The sequence below is a fragment of the Schistocerca americana genome, chromosome 4, assembly GCF_021461395.2.
Source record: "Schistocerca americana isolate TAMUIC-IGC-003095 chromosome 4, iqSchAmer2.1, whole genome shotgun sequence".
Classification (NCBI taxonomy): domain Eukaryota; kingdom Metazoa; phylum Arthropoda; class Insecta; order Orthoptera; family Acrididae; genus Schistocerca; species Schistocerca americana.
Window position 1 is genome coordinate 481,086,707 of NC_060122.1, and position 22,338 is coordinate 481,109,044.

At 40.3% G+C, this 22,338-nt stretch overlaps 1 protein-coding gene across 1 annotated transcript in view; it reads left to right on the plus strand.

Annotated features, from left to right (window-relative positions):
* Positions 1-22,338, plus strand: part of LOC124612740 (phosphatidylserine synthase 2-like) — a 218,050-nt gene that overhangs the window by 188,432 nt on the left and 7,280 nt on the right. The window contains exon 9 of the mRNA XM_047141121.1: positions 15,305-15,415. Within this exon, the coding sequence (XP_046997077.1) occupies positions 15,305-15,415 (111 nt within the window). The remainder of the gene's footprint in view (positions 1-15,304; positions 15,416-22,338) is intronic.

Consider the following 22,338-nt stretch of genomic DNA (forward strand, 5'->3'; position numbering starts at 1 on the left):
CACCTTTGGAGAAAAGAGAACCACTTGCATGAATATCAAGAGCTCAGATGGCAACCCAGTTCCAAGCAAAGAAGGGAAAGCAGAAAGGTGGAAGGAGTATATAGAGCGTCTATAGAAGGGTGAGGTACTCGAGGACAATATTATGGTAATGGAGAAGGATGTAGATGAAGATTAAATGGGAGATACGAAACTTCGTGAAGAGTTTGATGGAGCACTGAAAGACCTGAGTCGAAACAAGGCTCCGGGAGTAGACATCATTCCATTGGAACTACTGACAGCCTTGGGAGAGCCAGTCCTGACAAAACTCTACCATCTGGTGAGCAAGATGTATGAGACAGGCGAAATGCCCTCAGACTTCAAGAAGAATATAATAATTCCAATCCCAAAAAAAGCAGGTGTTTACAGATGTGAAAATTACCGAACTATCAGTTTAATAAGTCATAGCTGCAAAATACTAACGTAAATTCTTTACAGGTGAATGGAAAAACTGGTAGAAGCCGACCTCGGTGAAGATCAGTTTGGATTCCGCAGAAATATTGGAACACGTGAGGCAATACTGACCCTACGACTTATCTTGGAAAATAGGTTAAGGAAGGGCAAACCTACATTTCTAGCATTTGTAGACTTAGAGAAAGCTTTTGACAATGTTGACTAGAATAATCTCTTTCAATTTCTGAAGGTGGCAGGGGTAAAATACAGGGAGTGAAAGGCTATTTACAATTTGTACAGAAACCAGATGGCAGTATAAGAGTCGAGGGGCATGAAAGGGAAGCAGCGGTTGGGAAGGGAGTGAGACAGGGTTGTAGTCTATCCCCGATGTTATTCAATCTGTGTATTGAGAAAGCACTAAAGGAAACAATAGAAAAATTCAGAGTAGGTATTAAAATCAAAGGAGAAGAAATAAAAACATTGTAATTCTGTCAGAGACAGCAAAGGACTTGGAAGAGCAGTTAAACGGAATGGACAGTGTCTTGAAAGGAGGATATAAGATGAACATCAACAAAAGCAAAATGAGGATAATGGAATGTAGTCGAATTAAGTCGGGTGATGCTGAGGGAATTAGATTAGGAAATGAGACAATTAAAGTAGTAAAGCAGTTTTGCTATTTGGGGAGCAAAATGACTGATGATGGTCGAAGTAGAGAGGATATAAAATGTAGACTGGCAATGGCAAGGAAAGCGTTTCTGAAGAAGAGAAATTTGTTAACATCGAGTATAGATTTAAGTGTCAGGAATTCGTTTCTGAAAGTATTTGTATGGAGTGTAGCCATGTATGGAAGTGAAACATGGACGATAAATAGTTTGGACAAGAAGAGAATAGAAGCTTTTGAAATGTGGTGCTACAGAAGAATGCTGAAGATTAGATGGGTAGATCACATAACTAATGAGGAGGTATTGAATAGAATTGGGGAGAAGAGGAGTTTGTGGCACAACTTGACAAGAAGAAGGGACTGGTTGGTAGGACATGTTCTGAGGCATCAAGGGATAACAAATTTAGCATTGGAGGGCAGCATGGAGGGTAAAAATCGTAGAGGGAGACCAGGAGATGAATATACTAAGCAGATTCAGAAGGATGTAGGTTGCAGTAAGTACTGGGAGATGAAGCAGCTTGCACAGGATAGAGTAGCATGGAGAGCTGCATCAAACCAGTCTCAGGACTGGAGACAACAACAACAACAACAACAACAACATAGCAAGTGCGGAATGATTAAATTGTGCTCTTTGCAAATTTCTGCCACTTGGCTTCTCATTTACGAGGTGTACCGGTATGAAATGAGAGTTTTTTTGTGAAGATGAAACACTAATTTTGAATTGAAAAGTAAAAACATTTTATTCAAAGTACTGACCATTGCTTTCTATACATTTTGACCACCTTTCTGGCAATTTGTGGATGCCACGCCAATAGAAATGTTCGTCTTTTGAAGCAAACCAATCAGACACCCAATTTTTTACTTCTTCTTAGGAATCAAAGTGTTCCTCAGTCAATGCGTGTCCCATTGTTGAAAACAAATAGTAGTCAGAAGGGGCCAAGTCTGGTGAATACAGCGGGTGGGGTAGCAGCTCCCAGCCAAGTGTTTTGATTGTATCCTGCTTTGTCTGCATGTGTAGTGTCGTGTAAAAAAATTACTTTGATATGTCTTCTGGCCCATTCTGGTCTTTTTTCGGTCAATGTATAGCTCAAATCAATCATTTGTTGTCTGTAGCGATTAGTATTCACAGTTTCACTGAGTTTTAGAAGCTCATGATACACCACACCTTTCTGATCCCACCAAACACAGAGCATTGTCTTCTTGCCGAATCGATCTGGTTTTGCAGTCGATGTTGATGGTTGTCCCACATTAACCCATGATTTATCCCGTTTAGGATTCTTAAAATAAATCCATTTTTCATCGCCAGTAACAATTTGATGCAAAATTGATTTTCTTTCATGTCTTTGAAGCAAAATTTGACAAATGGTTTTTCAGTTTTCCATCTGTCTTTCATTCAATTCATGTGGCACCCATTTTCCACACTTTTGGATCTTTCCCATAGCTTTCAAATGGTCAGAAATTGTTTGTTGTGCAACATTTAGCATTGCTGCCATTTGCTTCTGACTCAAAGTATCATCTTCATCCAATATTGCTCACAATTCGGCGTCTTCGAACTTTTATGGTGGTCTTCCACGTTAATCATTTCTTACATCAAAATCATTATTTCTGAAAAGTTGAAACCATCTGTTGCATGTTGCTCCTGATAGAGCATGATCACCATATGCCTCGACAAGCATTCGATGCGACTCTACAGCCCTTTTTTTATTTTCAAATGAAAACAAAAAATTAATGCTTTCCACAAATCATCACTTTCTGGTACAAAATTCAACATTGTTAACACGATGGAAACATATGATGTTCCATGACTTGATGTATACTAAATATCTTTGACAGATGTCATACCAACCAAACAAAAAATATTAAGCCTCGTTCTCAACAAATGTTTCCTATCGACACTTTGTATCTTAACGCTCATTTCGTACTGGTACACCTGCTAATTAATTTCTCCATGTTCTGCTACTACACTGACGTGACAAAACTCATGGAATAGTGATATGCACATTTAAAGATGATGGTGGTATTGTGTATACAAGGTATAAAAGGGCAGTGCATCGACAGAACTGTCATTTGCACTCAGGTGAATCATGTGAAAGGTTTTCGAAGTGGTTATGGCCTGATGACGGGAGTTAACAGACTTTGAATGTGTAAATGGTAGTTGGAACTTGGGGCATGGGACATTCCATTTTGGAAATCATTAGGGAATTCAATATTCAAAGATCCACAGTGTCAAGACTGTGCCGAGAATACCAAATTTCAGGCATTAACTTCCACCACTGGTGGCACAGTGGCCAACTGCCTTCACTTAATGACCAAAAGCAGTGGTGTTTGTGTAGAGTTGTCAGTGCTAACAGAGAGGCAACACTACATTAAATAACTGCAGTAATCAGTGTAGGCTATATGACAAACGTATCCATTAGGACAGTGTAGTGCAATGTGGCGTTAATGGATTATGGCAGAAGACAACCGACGCGAGTGTCTTTGCTAACAGCACAACGTCACCTGCAGGGCGTCCCCTGGACTCATGAGCATATCAGTTGGACCCTAAATGACTGGAAAACCATGGCCAGGTCAGAGTCCTGATTTCAGTTGGTAAGAGCTGTGGTAGGGTTTGAGTGTGTTGCAGCCCCACAAAGCCATGTCAACAAGACACCGTGCAAGCTGGTGGCAGCTTCATAATGATGTGGACTGTCCTTGCATGGAATGGATTGGATCCTCTAGTCCAACTGAACTGGTCATTGACTGTAAATGGTTATCCTCGGCTACTTGGAGACAACTTGCGACCATTCCTGGACTTTTCATGTTCCCAGACAATGATGGAATTTTTACGGATGACAGAGTGCCATGCCATTAGGCCACAATTGTGTGCAGCTGGTTTGAAGAACATTCTGGACAATTCAGGTGAATGATTTGGCCTCCCAAATTGCCTGACATGAATCCCATCGAACATTTATGGAACATAATCGAAAGATCAGTGCATGCACAAAATCCTCCACCCACAACAATTTCATAAGTATGGATGGCTGTAGAAGCAGCACGGCTCAGTATTTCTGCAGGGGACTTCGAGCCATTGTTAGAGTTCATGGCACATCAAGTTACTGCACTGTGCCAGGCAAAAAGAAGTCCAACACGATATAGGAGGTATCCCATGACTTTTGTCACCTCTGTGGTTTTTTTTCTGTCTCTTCCTTTTCCTATTGTCAAATACTAGTCCCCTGTCACAATTAAGTTTTCATCTCCCTTAACTGTCTTAATCAGTTATTTTTTTGCGTCATACTTTTTCAGTCTCTTCTTCATCTGTTGAACAAGTTGGAATATAAACTTTTACTACTGTAATGGGCATTGGCTGTGTGTCTGTCTTTTCCACTATAATGTGTTCACTATGCTGTTCACAGGAGCTCACCCATATTCTAGTTTTCTATTCAGTATCTTGCTTTTCTCATATGACATCTCTTCAAGATAGTGAAGTAGATGCAGATTTCTTAATTTCCAAAAACCTCGACGCAGTACCACACCTATGCTTGTTATCAAAAGTACAGTTGTGTAGGATATCAAGAGAAATTTGTGGCTGGAATGAGGATTTCTCATTGTCAAGGACACAGCGCTGTTACCTTAGGTGGACAGTCATCAACACAGATAGCAGTAACTTCAGGTGAAGTATGTCACGACCCTTGCTGTACATATTGAATATTAATGACATAGCAGTGATTATTAATGGTACCAGCAAATTTTTTGCAGATGATGTAGTTGTCTTGAGTGAATTACTGTTTGAAAAACCTTGGTATTATTTCAAAATGATGCAGATATTGACAGAGTGTATTAAATTTTCAGAAGTATAAAATTGTGCACTTCACAAAATGAAAAAATATAGTACCCTTTGAATACAATATCATTGAGTTCCAACTGGAATCTGTCAGCTCACACAAATACCTGAGTATAAAAATTTGAAGGATTTTGGACTGGAATGATCTCATAGGCTCAGCTCTAAGCAAAGTAGTTGGCAGGCTTTAGTTCATTAGTACGATACTTGGAAAATGCAATCAGTCCATGAAAGAGATAGCTTTGAAAACACTCATGTGACCAATCCAAGAATATTCTCAGCTGTGTGTGACCTGTAACAAATAGGACTAATGGGGGCTATCAAGCATATACAAAGAATAGCAGTTTGAATGGTCAGAGATTTGCCTGACCCATGGAGAGCATCTAGGTGATGATGAAAGAACTGAGCTAGCAGACACATCTAGGTAGATGGAGATTATCTCATGAAAGGACTAGCTTTAAGTGAGCCCTTCCTAGCTGCCCTCTACACTACCTGACACCATCCTATAGTCGAATGGAATAAATCAGCTGCCAAAATGCCACAAAATTGCAAAGTGCCTTCCAGAGCATAAATGTAGATGTAGGAGCATATTTTTGCATCTTCTTGTATTTGTTCGACCTTGGAACTGTTGTAAATCAGAGTCGTAATTTTCAGCTGACAGCCTGTTCTATTTCGTATAATGTTTCACTCTGCTTTTTATTTTTTATTTATTTATTTTGCTACTTAATCATTATTACCTATTCACTGGACAGGTGTTTTAAGTTCCTTGTAGATTTTGACATATTTTTATGTACTTACCCTGGGAGAGGGAAGGGGAAATATATTTCATGTACCATATCACAAATATTTTCCTTCTGTAGGGAATTTTAATGCTTGTTTTAATCCAGAGCTTTGATTTAAATGTTATTGATTTAATGTTTGTTAATTTGAAAGGAAAAGCAGTATGGAAGGATTAGAGGAATCAGCTCAAGGCAGATTCCATTTTTTATTTTTGTCATCTCATCAACCCGCCCCCATCTTTGTAAAAACAGCTCTTCTTTATTTATTTAGTACTAACTTATTTCCATGTGTTACGTGGCTATTTATTTATTTATTGCAATCTCTTTTCAATCTGGAAAAAAAATATATCTTATTTATTGTCCAACATCAAAGTAATAAATATTTCAGAGTAACAGTATTACGAAAAGGAAAGTTGTTACTCCTCATATGGCAGACATGCTGAGTCACAGATAATCACACAAAAAAAAGACTGTCACAAATAAGCTTTTGGCCAGCAAGGTGCTCAGGTGAGTCTCATCTGGTTCAGGTTCATTGATGACATCTTTGCGATCTGGATTGAGGGTGAGGACATCCTATCCATGTTCCTCCAGAACCTCAGCAGTTTCTCACCCATTTGCTTCACCTGGTCCTGCTTAATCCAACAAGCCACCTTCCTAGATGTTGACCTCCACTTCAAAGATGTCTATATCAGTACATCCATCCATATCAAACCCACAAACCACCAGGAATACCTCCACTTCGATAGTTACCAACCATTCCATTCCAAGAAGTGCCTTCCATACAGCATAGCCACCTGTGGTTATCGCATCTGCAGTGATGAGCAGTCCCTCTCGAACTACACCGGGGATTTCACTGAAGCCGTCACAGACCATAATTATCCTCCCAACCATATACTAAAACAAATCTCATGTACCTTATCTATCCCTCTCCCACAACCTCCCAAAGTCTCCTGTCCAGTTTCTGAGGAACATTCTCTTCGTAACTTATTACCTCCCTGGACTTGAACAACTGAATTACATTCTCCACCAGGGCTTCGACTACCTCTCGTCGTGCCCTGAAATGAGAAATGCCCTGCCCACTTTCCTTCCCACCTCTCCCACAGCGATATTCTGCCATCCACTGAACCTACACAATATACTCATCCACCCTTACGCAACCCCTGCTCCCCACCCCTTATCTCATGGCTCATATCCTTGTAATAGACCTAGATGCAAGACATTGCAAGCTAACATCCCATAGATGTTCGAGCTTGCATGCGGTTCCTCTTCATCAGAATGTCTTGGCTCACACACGTCTAGGGGTTGAACCACACATGTTGCCGTAAATTAGACACTTGTGATCCTTTGGTTAAAATGTCTGGCTGATGGCAAGTTTGCGAAATACACAGTTAATATAACATATAATAACTGTAATAATAATATCGGGAACTAAATTAACAACCCATAAATGATGTAGGCCACACAGTTCCGATTTGGTTAGAATAATGTTTATTCAGAAAGAAAACTAATAGCGAAAGTGGTCGTATTTAGAATTACTATTACACTCGAGTGCATATCCATTTGACACAGTTCGGTCATTCACATTCTCATCACAGAACAAGTCCAATACTCCACCTCGATATTTACACGAAAAGTTAGAATTCACACCAGGCACGCGGGTGCTCACTGCTCAGAGATACCACACAATGCAAAATTTTCTAAGTCGTTCCACTTCCTAATTGCCTAAAGACTGACTGTCCGCTTTCACGTCTCAATCCGAACTGTACCCTTTGGTGTCTTGATCAGAACTGCCCTCTGCCTGTCTCCCACCATGTTTCCTGCACACCAAACATCTTAGCTCAACTGACTAGTGCAGTTCCCTTTCCTGAAGCCGTCCATCTGATTCGCTACAGCTTATTCTACATTACTTTACATTTTATATAATAGAAGGAAACATTCCACGTGGGCTTTACATTTTAACGTGTTTAAATAATAAAAGCTTTACCACTTTCACATTCTAAATAAAGTAACAATAATATCTATTACATAATAAATGTTAAATTCTTTTACATAAAGCCAATACAGTTTCCTTCTTAACTTTGAATGTCACGGCCAGTAGCCTTGCGCCAATGTGCTTTCTGATAAATAAATAAATAAAGAACAAAAGTAACTATTATGCACTAAACCCTACAACAAATATTCTATTACCCAATGATTCAACAAGGTGTCATGCTGTCATCGTTCATTGTGTTTTGTGTGGAGGAAATGATGATCTGATGCTTAACTGAAAATACTGGTAATTTAATTTTTCTATATCTTTTAAACAAATAAAGTTACAGAATTGATATTTACAACAATGACGTGCTTCTATATGAATTGTCGATCGTTAAGATCAACCAAAATGTTCAGAATTCAGCATTCAAGTCTTTGTTACACAACTTGCTAATTTCACTTGAACAGTAAATTCTAAACTATTATAGATATATATGCTACGTCTCCTTGGCCACAAAAGCCTTCTACTGGGTTTCCCTATGACATAGGTTCTTGTCTGTCTCACTCGCACACTACAGCACTTAGGCATCAATAGACAACAGACGCCTGTGAGTTTCCCCTCTCTTGGTGACTCTGCCCCCTTTGTGGCATCCGGCCCTGGACGACAGGGTTCGTTTCACAATTCCTGAAGGCTGACTCTTTCGGCCATATACTTAAATGAGAGTGAAATACTCGTGAACTTGCAACCTGTCCCATACACCTTCCCAACATCACTTACTCCAGTCCGGTCACAAACATCACCTATCCCGTCAAACGTAGGGCTACCTGTGAAACCAGTTTGGTGATGTACAAGCTAAGCTGCAACCACTTTGCTGCATTCTATGTGGGAATGACAGCCATCAAGCTGTCTGTCCGCATGAATGGCCACCAACAAACTGTTGCCAAGAAACAAGTAGACCACCCTGTTGCTGAGCATGCTGACCAACATGATATCCTTCATTTCAATGATTGCTTCACAGCCTGTGCCATATGAATCCTTCCCAGCAACACCAGCTTTCCTGAATTGCGCAGGTGGGAACTTTCCCTGCAATATATCCTATGTTCCCATAACCCTCCTGGGTCATTGTCCTCGCCCATCCAGCCTCTTCCCTGTTCCCAATGCAGCACTACACAGCCATCATTCCAACATCGCACCTATCCGTCTAACCTCCCTACTGCACGTACCTGCCCTACCTTGCACCCTCTTTGTCCCTGCGCGCTCCCCAACAGCACTTCAGTGTCCCCCACCCCTCCTCTATTATCCTTCCCACTCTCCGCCCCAGCCTCCTCTTCACCGCCACCCTGTCACCACTCCCATCATGCACTGATGCTGCTGCTCAAACTGTAGCTTCAGTTGCCAGAGACTGCAGTCGTGCGTGTGAGTTGCATTTGCGCACGCACGTGCCTGTGTGTGCGTGTGTGTGTGTGTGTGTGTGTGTGTGTGTGTGTGTGTGTGTGTGTGTGTGGTGTCTATTTTTGACGAAGGCCTTGCTGGCCGAAAGCTTTTTGTGACAGTCTTTTTGTTGTGCCTATCTGTGACTTAGCATATCCACCATATGGTGAGTAGAAAATTCCCTTTTCATAATATTGTTACACTCCATCCTGGATTTTCCATTGTTTGATATTTCAGAAGTAGACATACAGTATATAAATTAAGAAGGAAAAACACTTTCATATTCACTATAAAAATAATTTGACACATATGTCGTCAAGGCTATCATTAGTTAGTCCATTGACCCCAAAAAGTGTAAATTTGACACTAATATGTGTTCATTTTTTCCATTTTCTTGCCCACCCACTATTGCAGCTAGATGTAAAACGTCATTGGGACTTTCACACTTCTATATAGTCTGTCTTTGTGAGTGCTAGGTATGACCTACCACTTATCCTCCAAAATCAATGGTCAGTGCTAAACTGTGGCCAAGAGAAGAGTTGACTAACCAATGGTGGAACCTGTTGCTCTGTCTTCTGGATTCCCCATCCCCCACCCCCTCTTTCCTCTCATATAGTAGCTTCCGTGATTATGACGATGCACATCATCATTTTGTCATTACAACACAGCCTTCGATTCTGACATCCTCCCAGTTTTAATATTCGCCAACCCCTGACCCACACCCACCCTTACTGCAGTCTCCACATCACTCCATTAATCAATAATGACCCTTTTTACCTGTGTGTAGTCGACTTCATTCTCTGTTGTTTTACTTTTACCCCCTCCCTTCCAGTTATCTCCTTCGCTTCATTGTGGACTACACTCGATTTCCTTTACCTGCACCAACATGGACTTACTCGAGCCTCATTCCTATCCCATTCACTTGGTGTCCTTCCCTTCCAGCTGTCAGCCTCCCTGTCCTCAACCTTTTTCTGCTCCCCACCACTCCCTTCCCATGACCTCTCTATCTCATTGCCTCTCTCAGCTACTGTACCCGACACGACCGCTCACCTCATTCATGCGTAAATGCTGGGACAGGGTGGTTGGCCATGACAATGTAGTCTCGTGTGTGTGTGTGTGTGTGTGTGTGTGTGTGTGTGTGTGTGTGTGTGTCTTTACAAAATAACAACAAATATGCTAATGTACCTGTCACAGATTACAAATGAAACTGCCCTTGTGGATGTGAAGTCGGTCAAAAAACCCTAAATCTTAAGCATATTTCCATTTAAAAGGTTATAAAACTTGTTGCCAAACATTAAATGTTCGATACGCTTAGATGCATATGATAATTCTTACGCTATTGTAGCCACGCTTCATTAATTTAAAAAATAAAAGAAAATAAAATAAAGAACATTTTACAGTACTTATTTACAGTGGCCACATTACTACGAAATTTGTACAACAGTCAGAGTGTATGTAATATTCATATTATGTGATATTATTAATACCATACACACGTCAACTGGTTCTGCTAAGAAATTCATTAATGGAGTAGGAGGAGTTGACCACCAATAAATCCTTTAAACTCTTCTCAATCTGGATGTTGTTATCAGCTAAACTTTTCATGGCTTCTGGCATGTTATTGAAAATGTGTATTGCTGAATAGTGGACACCTCTCTGAACTACAGTAAGTGGCTTTAAATCTTTGTGAAAGTTATTCTTATTTCTAGTAATGATGCGCAAACTGACCTGTTGGTTTGGAGGGGGGGGGGGGGGGATAGGAAAAATTACAAGTTTCCTTAAGGAATAAATATATTATAAAGCAGCAGTTAGTATCCCCAGTCCCTCAAACAACCTCTGGAGAACATTCTTGATTTCACGCCACAAATAATTCATATTTCACATTTTTGGGTTCGTAAAACTTTAGCTTGGCTTCATGAGTTACCCCAGAAGATAATCCCGTATCATATTATGGAATGAAAGTAAGCATAGTAAGCTAGCTTTTTTATTTTTATGTCACGTCTGACAGCATTCGCCTAGCACATAGAGATTTGTTTAGGTGCTTCAGCAGTTCTGTGGAATGCTCCTTCCAGTTAAATTTATTATCAAGCTTTAATCCCAAGAATATAACAACACTGTCAACTTCTTCTATCTGCTTATCATCATATTTTAGGCATATACTAGTAGGACACCTTTTACAAAGTTCTGAACTGCATATAGTACATTATTTCAATGTTTAGTGACAGAACTGACCAATGGAAATTTCATTAGGTGACCTTTTTAAGGCCATACATGATTTTTTATTCATTGCAATGTTTATATCATCTGCAAACAAAATAAACTTTCAATCTGGCAATGTTAAAGATGAAAGGTCATTTATGTACACTGGAAAAAGTGAGAGCCCTAAGATGGAACTTGGGGGAAACCACATGTTGGTGGTTCCCAGTTTGATGATGCCTGATAGTTTAATACACGACTCTTTCCTATTGGCACCCTTTGTTTTCTGTCAGAGATACAGGATTTGAACAACTTTGCAGCATTTCCTCTTACACCATAATATTCTAAGTTACTTAAAAGTATATTATGATTTACTCAGTTAAATGCTTTTGACAGATCACAAAATATACCAGTAGCCTGTAATTTATTGTCTAATGGATTAAATACATTCTCACTGTACGTGTAGATAGGCTTCTCAATATCAGAACCTTTTAGAAATCCAAATTGTGACTTGACTAATATTTTATTTGTGGTCAGATGATTAAAAAGATGACTGTATATTATCTTTTCTGAAATTGTTGAGAATGGGGCCAAAAGTGAAATTGGACAGAAGTTTGGTGGTATTTCTTTATCTCCTTTCTTGTACAGAGGCTTAACTTCAGCATACGTCAACCATTCAGGAAATGTTCCTCTGATAAAAGACAGGTTTCACAAATAACTTAAAATGTCACTAAACTCAGAAGCACACTGGTTAATCAGTTATATTATCATAGATACTACATTTTTTTTATATTTTAAGGATTTTACGGTGGACATTACTTTTAGTGGTGGTGTGAGGGTCATACTCATATTATTGTAGTTATTTGTAGTGACTGGTCTAGGACATTCCATGGCAGCATATACTGAACATGACAACCCCATCTTGTCATAACAGCTACGAAGTGCTTATTGAAAAGTTCAGCAACACTGCACACATCTGTTACCTGTGTATCATTTACTCATGTATGTTGTGAATATTGTTTCGTGAAATTACTACTGATGTCTCATGAGGTGGTTGCTAGGAATGTCTCATACCCATAGTATTCCTCTGTACATTTCAAGTTCGGCTAGATTTTCTCCTAGCACACCACAGCTGTGCTGGAGCACTCACTCATACACATCCCCATCCCCATATATTTGAAGATTAGATTAGATTCAGTTTTCGTTTCATAGACAGAAAATTAGATGATTCTCGTGGGTGTGGAACTTGTCAGAAAATATAACAGAAAAAACATAAAGTATTAGAGTATGATACTACCCTGATCATTTGTCATGATATTGTCAAAATATGTGAATACATAACAGTAAACTGGAATTACTAATATTTACAGAATTAATACATTGTCAGAATGAAATGTAGTTATGCACTTTTAATAAATTTATCACGCAGAAAATACCTAATCTTGACTGTTATGACCAAAAGCTGTTGGAACTGAAATCTAACAGACATCTTTACTTAAGCTGGTCTAACCGTCCCTGCTAAGATGTTTGTCTATAGAAAGAGTAGGAGTTGCCGTCCTAACGATCTTTCAAACTCTATTTATACCTTGCTTTATCTGAACCCAAGTTCTTAAAAGTTGCTGGCAATTTATTGAAAATGTGTATTCCTGAATATTGGACCCCTTCTTGGGCCAAGGTGAGTGATTTTAGGTTTTTATGCTGACTATTCTTGTTCCTAGTATTGATACTATGCATTGAGCTATTGGTTGGAAATAGAGGTATATTACTTGCAACAAATTTCATTAAGGAATAAATATACTGAGAAGCAGTGGTTAGAATACAAATTTCCTTGAACAGGTTTCTACATGATGATATTGAATTTACATGCCTTTGCACGCAAAAAACTTTTGCTCGGTTTGATGAGTTACCCCAGAATATGATCTCGTATAACATAATAGAATGAAAGTAAGCAAAATACACAAGTTTTTTATATTTATATCTTCTACATTTGGCATAATTCTCACTGCAAATACCCACTTGTTTAGGTGCCACAGCAATGCTTTGGTATGTCCTTCCCACCCGAATTTATTATCAAGTTGTAATCCCAGAAATTTAACACTGTCAACCTCTTCGATCTGCATGTCTTCATATGTTATACACATGCTGCAAGGAAATCTCTTACAGGTTCTGAACTGCATATAATTAGTCTTTTCAAAGTTTAATGGTGGTGAATTAGCTGTAAACCATTTGTTAATGTCAGTGAAAATTTGATTAGTAGCTATTTCTAAATCTGTACTTGACTTGCTACTTTTTGCAATGTTTGTATCAGCTACAAACAAAACATACTTAACATCTCACAATGTAAAGCACGAGAGGTCATTAATGTACGTAAGAAAAAGCAAGAGATCCAAGATGGAACCTTAAGGAATACCGAATACAATTAATTCCCGTTAGATGAAGACTGACTGCTTACTGCACAGGTAATTTGCAATGACACCCTATGTTTCCTGTCAGTTAGATAAGACTCAAACCATTTTGCAGCATTGCCAGTGACATCGTAATATTCTAATTTACTTAAGAGAATGCTGTGGTTCACAAGTCAAATGCTTTTGACAGAACATAGGAAATGCCATTAGCCTTAGCCTCTAATTTATTATCTAATAAATTAAGTACATTCTCACAGTAAGTGTAAATAGCTTTCTCTATATCAGAACTCTTAAGAAACCCAAACTGTGGCTTGTATAATGTATTATTTGCAGTCAGATGCTTAAGGAGACACTTGAACATGACCTTCTCATATATTTTTGAAAAAGGCAGCAAAAGTGAAATTGGTGGTAACTCTTTAGCCCCCTTCTTGTAAGAGCCTTATCTTCAGCATATTTTTGCCAGTCTGGAAATGTTCCACCGAAAAGAAACTGATTACGCAAACACAGAGCTTCCAGATTTTTAATGAAGAGGTTAAAATTTTGTGAAGGTGATCTGTATATGCTTACTGTTATAAATGACTTACTGTGAAATACTACTTCTGTTGCACAAGCGTCTAAGTGGTGCTCTGAGCAAAATTTATTAATATCAATATTCTTTAAATCAAAAGTGTCTCTGGCAAATGTTCGTGAAAGTGATGAAATGAAGCAGCAATTACATTAATGTCAACAAATTCAGTAGTAGTTACCTCCTATGTTCTTACCTTGATGGAGATAGAATAATTAAATGAAATTTCTATATTACATGTAAATATTACTTACTTATGATTATCCTCCTTGCAGCTCTCAGATGCATTCAGCTTCAGAGAGTTGTCAGTTGTGACCAATGCTTAAAACAAAAATAACAGATGATGATAATTGGTTACTTCCTTATTTGACCCCCCTCTGTAACCAAATGCTTAGTGTTGCGGTCTGTAGTGTGGAAGTACCTGAGTTTGATTCATGGTACCACAACAGATTTTTTTCTGAGGCAAGGTGGTTTGGTACAGGGTCCATTCAGCCCTTGCGAGGCCAAATGAGGAACTGGATGAATCTACAAGCCTTGTAGGCAATAGTCAGGCCTGAGGCCTAATTCTTGAGCGATGTTTGCTGTTTATGTCATTATTTCATAGCATTCCACCATTACACTATTTATTAGCTCTGATAAACTTTTAAAATTGTAGTTTCTCATATCCCACAATAGCTTGTTAATTTAATTTAATTTAATTCCATCGTTGGTCCTGATGACTATCTGTTACTTAAAAATATGTCTTATATTGCTTTATTTTGAATAAATATTGAACTGACATTTCTGCCAAGATGGTGTGCTTTGCAAAGCAAATTAAGTACAGGTGGACCATGTCGTACAGATTAAGCAGTCTAATATGGAATTTTAGCCTTTCTTTGTGCTCATCACAAAGCAAAATAATTTTGTAAAGAAATATTCTGAAGTTATCTGGTGATGACATTGTCATGATGATGTTGAAGGCATCAGTAAACAATTAATTTGACCATCCATAGCTTATAATAATCATAGAGACATTTTCTAATAGAAATTTTTTAAATTTTATTTTTCAGTGATTGTACTAAGATTGGGAGGCAGTCGTGGATAACATTGGCTATTGTGTCAACAGAATTCCTTACTGTTGCCAGATTTGATTGGGACACTATTACCATACCCATTCCAAGGTAAGTGTTTAGTAGCAATACATTGCTCGCTATTTTGAGTTTATAACTATTTGACACGAGAATATTATAGCATTGCAATAAATGGAGAAGTGAACTGACCACATGGGCAAGCCTAGAGAGAGAGAGAGAGAGAGAGAGAGAGAGAGAGAGGGGGTGAGTGAAATATCTCTCTCTTTCTCTCTCCCTCCCTCTCTCCCTCCCTCCCTCTCTCCCTCCCTCCCTCTCTCCCTCCCTCCCTCTCTCCCTCCCTCCCTCCCTCCCTCTCTCCCTCCCTCGCTCTCTCCCTCCCTCTCCCTCTCCCCCTCCCTCCTCCCTCCCTCCCTCCCTCCCTCCCTCCCTCCCTCCCTCCCTCCCCCTCTCTCTCTCCCTACCTCTCTCCCCCTCCGCCCCTCCCCTCCCCTCCCCTCCCCTCCCCTCCCCTCCCCTCCTCTCCCCTCCCCTCCTCTCTCTCTCTCTCTCTCTCTCTCTCTCCCTCCCTCCCTCCCCCTCTCTCTCTCTCTCCCTCTCTCCCCCTCCGCCCCTCCCTCCTCTCCCCCTCCCCTCCTCTCTCTCTCTCTCTCTCTCTCTCTCTCTCCCCCTCCCTCCCACCCCCCTCCCCCCTCTCTCTCTCTCCCCCCTCCCTCCTACCCCCCTCCCCCCTCTCTCTCTCCCCCTCCCTCCTACCCCCCTCCCCCCTCTCTCTCTCCCCCCTCCCTCCCACCCCCCCTCCACCCTCTCTCTCTCCCCTCCCTCCCACCCCCCTCCCCCTCTCTCTCCCCCTCCCCCTATCTCCCCCTCCCCCTCTCTCTCCCCCTCCCCCTCTCTACCCCTCCCGTCCCCCCCTCCCCCCCTCCCCCTCTCTCCCACTCCCCCCTCCCCCTCTCTCCCCCCCCCTCCCCTCCCCCCTCTCCCTCTCTCTCCTCCTCTCCCCCTCCTCCCACTCCTCTCCTCTCTCTTCCTCCCCCCTACCCCTTCCCACCCTCTCTGCCCCCTCCCCGCCCCCACCCTCTCTCTCTCTCTCTCTCTCTCTCTCTCTCTCTCTGGGGGTAGGAGGGCCAGGGGTATGAAAAATATAATAACCTTTTTGAATGAGAATACAGATAACATTGATTATCTTACATGCTCACAACCCTTTTGTTAGCAGTGTCTGTAAGAATAACTTCTACACTGATATCATCAGCTGTGGTTAGTGTTGACTTCTTTCATCTTGAATCCATGCTGATTAGCATTATTTTAGTTTAATTTTTATTGTACATCAAGGCTTCTACTCTCCAGTAGTCACCATACCTTTTTTAACATTATGTACCTCATTTTTCTAATCTTCTAATGAAGCAAAATCTTGTGTCGTATTTTGTCCAGGTCTAGGATGATTACGAATCTTATTTCACTCCAAATCTGTTACATCAGTCTGAAATACAAATGATACAATGACAGTTGGAGGTGAACTGATTAATTTTTCCTGGCGGATTATTATTATTGGAGTAAACAGGAGAGACTTTGTGCTTGTTGTTCGCGAGGGCTGGAGGTTAAGTTTTCATTAGCTGTGGTGCACGATGTATAAGACTACTGCCCAGACAGAACAGAATTTCACTTTGTATCATATAAAGTGAGTGTGGTTAATTCTACTGCTTGAAGAACTATCAAACATAACTACAATCATCAACAATTTAATTAGTCATACCTACTGAGAAATGGGTTATGTTGCTTTCTTCAGTGTTAAATGCACGTGCATTCCCTTCTTCCCTGTTAAATGCATTTGATGTATTCCGACCCGAATTCCACAAGATATTAAAAATGTTGGAAGACAGCCTGATCCTCAGTTACTCATCCACCAGCTGCAACTCTTGGAGGGAGACTGGTCAGAGCTGAGTCCAAGATGTGCACATCTTGTCAAAGAAGTCCCAAATATGTTAAATAGGTTTGATGTCACATGTAAAGGAGTTATTATTACATTAATATATTTTCTTGTTATCATTATAATTTTAGGTATCTGTGGCATGTTAATATGCTGATTAGGCAAGCTGGATTTAGTAGAGGAGTATGGAGGGGGTGGGGGTGGGGTGGGGGGTGGGGAGGGGGTATATTGTGATAGACTGTGGACCCCCTCAACTCCCAATGCCATCCAACCAAACTACTAGGTCTGTATCTGCTCCTGCATTGTCATTGCAAATTTGAGTGAAACAACAGAGCTGATCCCATGTGGTACACAAAACAGGTCAGAACACTGTTGCAGAAACAACAAAAAAAGCATGCCACATTTAAACAAACACAAAATCTCCAAGATTGGTGATCTTTTACAGAAGCTCGAAATTTAGTGCAGACTTCAGTGTGGGATGCTTGTAATAGTTTCCATAATGAAACTTTGTCTCAAAACCTAGCAAAAAATCCAACGAGATTCTGGTTGTATGTAAAGTATGTTATCAGCAAGAGACAATCAATGCTTTCTCTGTGTGATAACAGTGGTAATACTATTGATGACAGTGCTGCAAAAGTAGAGTTAATAAACACAGCCTTCTGAAATTCCTTCACAAAAGAATATGAAATAAATTCCAAAATTTGAATCGAGCAGCTGCTAACATGAGTAACTTAGAAGTAGATATCCTCAGTGAAGCAACTTCAGTCACTTAATAAAAGCAAGTCTTCCATTCCAGAATATATACCAATTAGGTTCCTTTCAGTGCATGCTGATGCAATAGCTTCATACTTAACAATCATATACTACTGCTCACTTGACAAAAGACCCATATCCAAAGACTGGAAAGTTGCATATGCAGCAGAATTTTGGAACATATATAGTGTTTGAGCATTATGAATTAGCTTGAAGAGATTTATTTACACATAGTCAATAAGGATTTAGAAAACACCATTCTCGTGGAACACAACTAGCTCTTAACTCACACAAAGTGTTGAGTCATAGTTACAAGAGATTTCAAATTGATTCTGTATTTCTAAAAACAAAGATGATGTGACTTACCAAACGAAATTGCTGGCAGGTCGATAGACACACAAACAAACACAAACATACACACAAAATTCTAGCTTTCGCAACCAACGGTTGCTTCGTCAGGAAAGAGGGAAGGAGAGGGAAAGACGGAAGGATGTGGGTTTTAAGGGAGAGGGTAAGGAGTCATTCCAATCCCGGGAGCAGAAAGACTTACCTTAGGGGGGAAAAAAGGACAGGTATACACTCGCGCACACACACACACATATCCATCCACACATATACAGACACAAGCAGACATATTCAAAGGCAAAGAGTTTGGGCAGAGATGTCAGTCAAGGCGGAAGTGCAGAGGCAAAGATGTTGTTGAATGACAGGTGAGCTATGAGTGGCGGCAACTTGAAATTACCAGAGATTGAGGCCTGGTGGATAACGGGAAGAGAGGATATATTGAAGGGCAAGTTCCCATCTCCGGAGTTCGGATAGGTTGGTGTTAGTGGGAAGTATCCAGATAACCCGGACGGTGTAACACTGTGCCAAGATGTGCTGGGCGTGCACCAAGGCATGTTTAGCCACAGGGTGATCCTCATTACCAACAAACACTGTCTGCCTGTGTCCATTCATGCGACTGGACAGTTTGTTGCTGGTCATTCCCACATAGAATGCGTCACAGTGTAGGCAGGTCAGTTGGTAAATCACGTGGGTGTTTTCACACGTGGCTCTGCCTTTGATCGTGTACACCTTCCGGGTTACAGGACTGGAGTAGGTGGTGGTGGGAGGGTGCAAGGGTCAGGTTTTAAACTGGGGGCAGTTACAAGAATAGGAGCCAGAGGGTAGGGAAGGTGGTTTGGGGATTTCATAGGGATGAACTAAGAGGTTACGAAGGTTAGGTGGACGATGGAAAGACACTCTTGGTGGAGTGGGGAGGATTTCATGATGGATGGATCTCATTTCAGGGCAGGATTTGAGGAAGTCGTATCCCTGCTGGAGAGCTACATTCAGAGTCTGATCCAGTCCCGGAAAGTATCCTGTCACAAGTGGGGCACTTTTGTGGTTCTTCTGTGGGAGGTTCTGGGTTTGAGGGGATGAGGAATTGGCTCTGGTTATTTGCTTCTGTACCAGGTCGGGAGGGTAGTTACGGGATGCAAAAGCTGTTATCAAGTTGTTGGTGTAACAGTTCAGGGATTCCGGACTGGAGCAGATTCGTTTGCCACGGATACCTAGGCTGTAGGGAAGGGATCGTTTGATGTGGAATGGGTGGCAGCTGTCATAATGGAGGTACTGTTGCTTGTTGGTGGGTTTGATGTGGACGGACATGTGAAGCTGGCCATTGGACAGATGGAGGTCAATGTCAAGGAAAGTGGCATGGGATTTGGAGTAGGACCAGGTGAATCTGATGGAACCAAAGGAGTTGAGGTTGGAGAGGAAATTCTGGAGTTCTTCTTCACTGTGAGTCCAGATCATGAAGATGTCATCAATAAATCTGTACCAAACTTTGGGTTGGCAGGCCTGGGTAATCAAGAAGGCTTCCTCTAAGCGACCCATGAATAGGTTGGCATACGAGGGGGCCATCCTGGTACCCATGGCTGTTCCCTTTAATTGTTGGTATGTCTGGCCCTCAAAAGTGAAGAAGTTGTAGGTCAGAACACTTAGAAGATTCTACAGATCTATGTAAGAGACTGCTTATACTACGCTTGTCCGTCCTCTTTTGGAGTACTGCTGCCTGGTGTGGGGCCCTTACCTGATAGGATTTACAGAGTACACCAAGAAAGTTCAAAGAAGAGCAGCACATTTTGTATTATAGAGAAATGGGGGAGAGAGTGTTACAGATGTGATACAGGATTTGCAGTGGGCATCATTAAAACAGACATTTCTCATTGCAGAGGGATCTTCTTATGAAATTTCAATCACCAACTTTCTCCTCTGAATACAAAAACATTTTGGTGACATCAACCTACATAGGGAGAAATGATCATCATAATAAAATAAAGGAAATCAGAGCCCACGGGGAAAGACACAGGTGTTCGTTTTCTCCACGTGCTCTTCAAGGGCAGAGTAATAGAGAATTATTGTGATAGTGGTTTGATGAATGCTCTGATTTGCAGAGCAGCGATGTATATACAGATGTAGATGAAGATGAACATGAATATGAGGTGGTTTACTTGAGTAAGAGTTCGTATCAGTGACTGATGATTAAGTGCAGTGTATTGAGTGGCTCTGAGAGTGTGTTTTGAATTGTTTTCAGTGAAAAACAGTGATTTTATGTGATTCTTAGTTGTACTAATCGCTGCAAGTAACAAAAAAAAGGTAGGGATTAAGTTTCACATATTTCCTAAGAACAATGTGAGGAAACAAAAAAGGATAAGTGCTTATAAATATGTCAATTCTTTTCAGTTGCTGGTGTGTGTTCAATATATTTTGCTGATTTCGATTATGAAAGGGGTTTGAAAAGTGACCTGTCGACTCTTCCACTGAAACACAAGTTGAAGCACGATGCTGTTCCAACTGTGTATCACGTATTCTCCAAATTTGGTTTAATAATGAGAGAAAAATTTGGGCACAAAAATGAAGCTCCCATACATAAATGCAAGACATTTTATAGGTGCATATATTACCAACCAATTAAGAAACTACTAGTAGAGAAAACTGTAATTATGAGAACAAACAGTTGTGTAAATGCGACAACACCCATTTGTGCCAAAGCTTAATCTCTCTCTGTGTAACGCTGAGTTACTTGAAACAAAATACTTGAGGATTCTTTTTCTGTGTAGTAACAATGAGCGGTTATGGAGGCTGCTGTGCTGACTGTTCATCTGAAGATATAGCAGAGGCTACGAGTTCACATTGTTTATCTTATAAAGCATTATGTTTTTAAATAAAGGTAATTTTTTGTGCTTTTAAATAATAATAATAATAAATGAATAATAATTATAACAATAATACTCTATAAAATGAAAAGCACCATTTGTATTCACATTTGTGCATCAGTTAAAAATGTGTGGTTATAAGCTTCTGTTTAGTGTGATGAGATGAGAGGAATAACAGTGACATCATTGCACACAGCATTTCTGCACATGATACCTACCATGTATTCTAATAACCATGATACAGTGCATTTGTAAGCTTGTTCAGGTGAAAAAGTGGATATACTCGATTTTACAGTTGGTCCCTGAATCATTAATTGGTGAGAGACAATGGTACCATTTCACCTTGTAGAAACATTCTTAAATTTTTTGGGATTCACAGCCCCAACATGTTTTTAGAATGAAAACATGATCCAAGTAGACTGTATTCTGTTTATTATCGATTCACAGATAATAAACAGAATACAGCCTATTTGCCCCATGTTTTCGTTCACATAGAGACATCCACAAGCAAGAATACCTCCACCACCTGCCAGAATAATAACCTTGTTGCTAACTGGGATGCATCGCTGTACATGGTTTTCAACATACTTGTATATTGCCATCAGCATTTGCCAATGTTTACTGCAAATTACTAAACTAGGCAACCTTCTTCCATGCTGTCAGTGTCATATTGCAGTCCTCATGCTTAAAATCATATATACATAAACAAAACACTGGAAGCATCAGACTACTGTTTACATAAGTATTTTGGTAATATATTTACAAATTATTATATAAATTGAATCATTTTACTGCTAGTGTCTTTGTTTTGTTTCTTCATTCTCTCTCGTGAATGATGTGAGCATCACAATAATTAGTTTGCCTACTATGATTGTCAAATGAAAAGCATGTGTATCTCCAGCATCTTCTCTGAAACCACTGCATTGATTTGGTATGCATACAGCTTAAAAACAAGTATCAGCACATTGGGAGTTAGAACCTCCTAGCTTCCAAAGGAGCAGAGGTCAGGCAAAAAAACGTTTTTTCAGCCTGACAGGTGGGCTGCCCTGCACAACAGGCATGTTGTATGGGAGTAGTATCAATTTGCTGTATTGACCTGCTCTGCGAGACAGCCTACATGATCAAAAAAGTGTTTA